This window comes from Berghia stephanieae, chromosome 1 (genome assembly GCF_034508935.2).
Source record: "Berghia stephanieae isolate SIO BIC M18660-M18661 chromosome 1, UCSD_Bste_1.3, whole genome shotgun sequence".
Lineage (NCBI taxonomy): Eukaryota > Metazoa > Mollusca > Gastropoda > Nudibranchia > Aeolidiidae > Berghia > Berghia stephanieae.
The window spans coordinates 57,278,694-57,285,933 of NC_088360.1; the positions used below are offsets into that span (position 1 = coordinate 57,278,694).

Consider the following 7,240-nt stretch of genomic DNA (forward strand, 5'->3'; position numbering starts at 1 on the left):
AACTTTCAGACAGAGATAACACTGTTAACGGTTAAGAAAGAGGCTCGGACCCAGGAATTTCCGATTTGAAAAGCGAATATCATACCACAAGACCACATAGCCGTAATGTGTAAAGAATAGACAGGTCAACAACAGCTCTTATGTGAACGAAAGACACCACATTCACATCACAGAATAGCCAATGAATTCTCAAAAAATTTCACCATAGACTATGTGAACAACAGCTCAGGGAACAGCTCTACGTCAGCTGAAACTGCCAGCAAATTCAGCACCAAGCCAAGAAAATTAATGCTATTAACAAAGATGAGAGAACCCAACTCTCGTAATTAAAGAAGAAATGAATAAATGAATAAAGTGTGTGAGTTTAAACCTCACCAAAATGTGTTTTAAATTCTGTCGCACTCTGAAGAAAAAAATGGACATTTCTAAAACATTAGTCAGAGCTTCAAGAATCGATCGGTTAAAATTGATACTTTTACAATCACATATTTTGAACCAATCGCTTCTTCAAGTTAAAAATAAAAAGAAGAATTAAACTGTGACACGTGACGAAATCATTCTCGTCGACTCCAAAGTCCTCGCTTTAAAACAAATGTGTCGCAAATTTATGAAACCCTTTCATATAACTAAGTGCTAAGATGAGATTTTTGCCTCGTACTCTATTCATCATTACGTGTCCTGCTCTCTTGTCACAAATGAAATGTCACTTTCGTTATCATCTCCGTAATACTTTTTCTCCATGTCAAGAAACACGGTATTCGTTTTGCAATTATAACATGAGGTAAACCTCTGATGTCACCATCCGTCCATTCATCAGTATTTATTCTAGAAACCTTCAACATTAACAAACGTTGAGACATGCATTACTGACAAATTGGACAGTACACCATTTGCAGATTGGAAATACCCCTAGATGGAGCCACTGAAAAGGCGGAAGAGGAAATCCTGAAAATAGAGGCGAATTCTGATATTGTTGTCCTGTCTAGGTGGTCGAGGTCATTATTTAAAGTATGCCATACGCTTGGGAACGGGGTGGAGATGAGATGGAGAATGGGCACGCCTGTGGGAAAATAAATAAGTTTAATTTGTTGGATTCCAAGCATATTTTATTTTTAGTTAAAATGTGAAGAAATCTACATTTCCGTTGGTTGGTATTTCAAGATTTACTATGGAGCATGTATTATTCGTCTTTGTCAACATCCTCACAAGATTCAATGAACCACCACCACTACCACCAACAGTAATACCACCATCACCACGAACAATAATACGATGACCATCACTACCGACAACAATAATAACACGACCACCACAACAACCAATAATAATACTACCACCACCACCATCAATAACAACAACAACAACAGTAACGAACCACCATCACCATCAACAACAACAACAACATAACGCCACAACCTCCACCACCACCATCAATAACAATAACAACAACAACAATAACGCCAGCACCACCATCACCACTACCACTACCATTAACAACAACAAAAACAACAACAGCAATAACGCCACCACCATCACTACTACCACCACTACCATTAACAACAACAATAACGCCACCACCAACAACAACAACATTAATAATAACGCCACCAATGACCAGTTAAAATTGTCCATTTATTATTTTATTACTATTCATATTTTCGAAGTCAAAGACGTTGTGTTAAGGGTCATAGATCGAAGAGGGAGGGACTAGTAAAGAAACGAAAACACCCACGCCACTCAGCGGGTTGCACTGCAATATTGCTCAGTTCGTTGACGTTGCTAAGACTCACGGGTGAATTGTCAAAACATGACATAACATTATAGTATTCTTGAACCTATGCGTTTGGAATTTAGAACAAGTTCCCATAACTGCTACGTAACCTTGGGAGAACGTATTGGGAACCAAATCAAATTTTTAAACGCATTGAATTGAAATGAATATTTATTGTCGGTAAAAATACATATTCATACATCTTTTTATGCAAATAGCAAAAACTAAAACAACAACAACAACAAAACTATATAAAAATAATAATGGAAAAAAAAGTAATGTATATTTTCTTAATAAAATCTTATTTAAAATAAGTTAGTCCTATTAGGTTTTCACCGACATGTGTAAATGCATATGATATATTAAATATTATATACTTCACATAAAAAGGACATATCTAAACGGTTTTAATAAATTTTGGAGCCTACCTACTAGAACAGAAAACAGATCTCAACAAGTCTGAACGAAGGGGTTCAAGACAACTTTTATGGAACAAGTAAATACATAAAATGAAGGGGAAATGTGTCTTTAGGGCCCATTCCATGGTAAAGACTGGAAAAAGCCCAGGCGTCAGGCGTCAGTCGCAGTGCGGCGCGGCAAAATGAGCCTGGGCGTGGTGACTTGCTCAAGGCCACACAACGCAGCGGGTAGCTGAATTCGATACCGTTCGGGTTCCAAGCAAAGACATTAGGCTTTTAACGAAATCGGGTCGAACGAAACGCCGAACGCCGAACCCGAACGGATATAGCCTTCTCACGTGACCATGAACGAGATCTGGATAGTGAAGACTCTCAAGCGGTATGCAGCATCGGATCTAAGGTCACGTGATAGAGGATAGCTTGGGTTGCTGTTGGCTTGTGTTAGGAGAGGTGCAAGGTCAGTGTCATTCAATAGTATATAATTGTGCACGTGGCGCTCTATACAGAGAGAAAATTATAAATTGATTACGGGCGAAGGTGGGGGGAGGGGGTTGACCCACAAACGATCGAGGTGTTGGGCTTCGGGTAGACCATGATACGAAATCAAAGAGAAAAGGCCGCTGGTACTTGGTTGGTGGAAATGGTTGGGGGGGGGGGGGGGTGGGGGTGGGGGGGGGGGGTAGTGACAATCAGCATGGGATGTATATATTAACATTAATAATATAGGCAATAGATGACCAGGGATGTGTATTGTTTGTGTATTGTTTGTATATGTTTGTGTGTGTGTGTTTGTGTGTGTGTGCGCGCGCGTGTGTGTGAAAGAGATTACACAAAAATACCTTTCTCGGGAGCTTCCAAATGATTACGTATACGATAAATTTGAAAACCACATTGTTGAACAGCTTGCAAAAAGGAGAACATTTATCTTTGTTTCACAAAAATAGGTTTAGAAATAAAAAAATTTTTCTAGTAGATTGATTTTGAAAAAAATATTGCTCAATGTTTTAAATTTAATGATAGTTTCTTTATTTTCCGGTCGGTTTTCTTGATTTATATCTCATTTTTCATTTCTCAATGCGACGAGCACACTGATGTATCTCGTGTGATTCAAAGGCGTTGTTTGTTTTTTTAAATATATACTGAGAGTCCTCACTAATTAATTCCTGAGCGTTGATATGGTGACGCAGTTATTACATACAAGACCTTGCAGTCGAGTCATCAGGGCTTTTGGGTTACACAATCACTATTTACCCATCGGTCAGCGGTACTCTTTGATGTATACAACACTCACCGCCTTTACGCAAAGCCGCCTGCCCATAAATCAAGAGATGGTCTCCTAACTGTTCACAAGCCAACTGTCAAACGAGCAATCGATGATTGGATAAGAATCTCAAGATCCCATATAATAAGGTAAGTTTTGGAGAGGTGATATCCCCCACCCGTCATCGGACAGAACTTTCATTGCGTTATATCATATTAGCTCCGCCTCCTCTTTCTATTCCGGAGTGACGAGATTAGACGAGAGGACGCGAGAAAAAACTGATCACGTGATCGGTAAGTCGTTCGTTTGGTGTCCGTTCGGTGAGCAACTATAACTCTGTAATAGCGCTGAGCCACGCAGCCTCTAATTATTATAACCTCACTCGTGTTATTTCTTATAAGATTTATCCCTTTATTACACCCAGGGAAGAGAATTATAGCTCGAATTTCACTAGTCAACATAAAGAATAATTCACAAGGCCAGCCTGTTTAATGGTGATTATTATCATTCTAATCCAAACATTATACTACACCCAGCAGGCATCTATCAAAATCGGAAACTCTACAGGAAATTCCATTCCTATTAAGAAAGGAGTCCGTCAAGGGTGTGTTGCCTCACCAGATCTGTTTAATCTATACCAAGAAACAATCATGAGGGGCATAACTAATATGGAGGGAATAAAGTAGGAGGTCACAACATAAATAATATAAGATACGCAGACGATACGGTACTCATTGCAACATCAGAAATCCAACTTCAAAAGATTGTTGACAAAGTGGTAGTAGATAGTGAAGCCAAGGGAATGGAAGTGAATAGCACCAAAACGGAATGCATGGTAATACAGAAAAACCCCGAAAACAACAACACCTGCAATATAACGATTCACGGCGAGCAACTTACCAACGTAGAAAGTTTTACATACCTAGGTTCAATAGTGACAACAGATGGAAGATCTAACCGAGGCATACGAACAAGAATAACTCAAGCCAAACAGGCCTTCATGGACCTCGGAAACATTTTGAAAAACAAACAGATGTCGTTCGGGATTAGATTCCGAGTCTTGAAGTGCTACGTGTGGCCAATCTTGTTATACGGATGCGAAAGCTGGACTACAAATGCAGAAACACAAAAGAACATTGAAGCTTTTGAAATGTGGTGTTTGAGAAGGATGCAGAGAATATCGTATACTGCACACAAAACGAACGAAGAAGTGCTAAAACAAACATACCAACAAAGGAAACTAATGCCCTTAATAGCGGATCGACAACTATCCTTTTTCGGACACATAGTAAGGAAAGATAAGAATGAATACCTGGCAAGTTGTTAAAAAAATACCTGGTAAACGCGCCCGGGGGAGACAAAGAAAAACACTCATAGACCAACTGAAGGGCTTCACCAACCTAACAATCCAAGAGCTGTTTGAAAAAGTAAGAGACAGGGAGGAATGGAGAGAGATAATTCATGCAGTATCCGAAGCCTGGACCAGACATGGAACCTAGAAGAAGAAGAATCCAGACATCATTACCGAGGGGATCTCGTTCGAGTGACACCGTCGCGGTTTTCTTTTTTCGTTTTCATTTTATCTATTTCTGGTTTTCCCCTGTCTTTACACCTATACTTATTTATTAACTTTGAAACTATATTTGTTTAAATTATGACGATCCGACAGATTTTTCTGCTTTGACTAACAAAACGCAGATTTTGTTCGTTAAAATCGTTTTATTGTTTGTTTATTTGTTTGTTAGTAATACCGAATGAGTGCGGGAGATGAATATTTATCTATTAAAGGTTTTTTTAAAAAGTGATAAAAGGGATGCCTCATAATTTTTGCCAATATGATACAAAAATAAGACGAATTTTATATTATGTGAACGACTAGTTGAGAGAGACCACTAACCGACGTCATTGGCGCATTCAAAGAACCAATTTAATAGTACTGAAATGCATTAATCTATTTTTAAAAAATGGAAAGTGATGTTCTTTCCTTAATTCATTTAAAATCATGAATTTAGCTATTCACGTATTACTCGAACTCTTCTCATTTGCAATCCTGTATTTTTTAAAAGCACAAAATTCGCCGTTTAGTACTATCGTAAGCGTTACTTTAATGAATTATTAATCGGCGCGGCTATGTGGTCGAGCGGTATGACACTCACCTTTGGATCGGAGGGTCCTAGGATCAAGTTCCCGCCGTGAGCGGCAAATAGTTGATTGCTTGGAAGAGGCCCTTTACTCACATTTTCTTACCGTAATCAGGTATAAAATGAGTACATGGTCTTTAACCGCATTGTCTCTGTCCGAACTACTATTATTTTTGTTTGTTTGTTTAGTTGTAATATCGCCTAAAAGGCGTCATGTCTCGTCCTACATCTTAAATGTTGATGTTCGCTATGGACCCAACAACCACAAACAATAAATAATAAATGAATTGATGAGAGGAAATCTTCAATACCTTTCTGAATGAAAGGAATGTGATCGTCTTCAACAACAGTTCTATGCGGAGCCCACAGATCAAACATCAACCTCTGGTTGGCTCGGCTCTGTAATATTCTGCTACTTTCAAGACAGTATTCTGATTGAATAGAACATGAAAATGAATGGATTAAATGACCGTTAATAGAAGAAAACAGAATTCAGGACGCTTGAATATAAATAAATAATATCCAATTATAGATATATCAGATAAGCTTTAGAAAATTGATTGTTATATTTCTATGATAACCATTTGTATAACTGCTCAATATATATTAAAAATCCTTAATTACTGTTACAACGTGGGCATTCCTCCAGTTAAGTTTGACACGCTAAGAACAAAAAATAAAAACAAAGCAAAACAAAACAAAACAACCCCCCCACCCAAAAAAAAAGGAAATAACAAAAAAAAAAAAAAAAAAAAAAAAAAAAAACCAACTGAAAAGCCCCCAAACAAACTCAACATAAACAAACAAACAAACAGTCAAACAAACACACGATGTCGAAGTTCACCTCCTACTACCAGCACTCGTAATCCACTGGTAGGAATATTGCTTCCAGCTTCCAGAGATTATCAAATGTGAAAAAAATGAAAAAAGAAACCTCGAGCCTTAATATGACGATAACAATGTATCATACTCAAAGCGCTTTACAAGGAGCCCCATGCCAACAGCAACACTTAACATGTTGAACGAGACATGACATAGATAAAGCTCTGTTGCCGACCAGGTACTCATTTCACACCTGAGTATGGTGGGAAAATTCGAGAAAAAAGCCTTTTTCTAAGGACCCAATCTTTGCACCGCCCAAAGTGGGATTCAATCTAGACCTTCATGTCGAGTGCCATATCTTAAGGCAACAATGCCAGTAAGTAATGGCACTTTCATGACCAGAGCGTTTAATCTGCGGCGATGTGGTCTTGTGGTATGACACTCGCTTTCGGATCGGAAGGTCCTGGGTTCGAACCTCGCTCGGCGCATAATTGAGTCCTTGGAAAATACTCTTTACTCGCATTGTCTCACCGTAGTCGGGTGTAAAATGAGTACCTGTTCGTTAACAGCGTTGTCTCTGTCGGATAAATTGTAATATCGCCTAACAGGCGTCAAGTCTCGTTCTATATATTACGTGTTTGCTGTTAGTCAGGGACTCTTTGAAAAGCGCTTTGAACACATTTAGCGAATTGTGCGCTATATTATAAAATCTCACGCATTCAAAAATCCCATAACATCGAAAGTGATATAGATGAGATGGGTACATAGTGGAATCTCACCTATTTGATATAAACTGTAGAAATACATAGAAGTATCGGTGAAAGAG

General features: G+C 38.5%; 1 protein-coding gene across 1 annotated transcript; it reads right to left on the reverse strand.

The window, feature by feature from the left end:
- Positions 1-621: 621 nt before the first annotated feature.
- LOC144964335 (glutaminyl-peptide cyclotransferase-like) lies at positions 622-6,916 on the reverse strand. The gene is made up of 2 exons (XM_078898446.1): positions 5,904-6,916; positions 622-1,060 (listed from the first exon to the last, which is right to left on the reverse strand). Exons 1-2 carry the CDS (start codon positions 5,968-5,970, stop codon positions 864-866), a joined length of 264 nt encoding a protein of 87 aa, XP_078754572.1. The 5' UTR covers positions 5,971-6,916; the 3' UTR covers positions 622-863.
- Between the last annotated feature and the right edge of the window lie 324 nt (positions 6,917-7,240).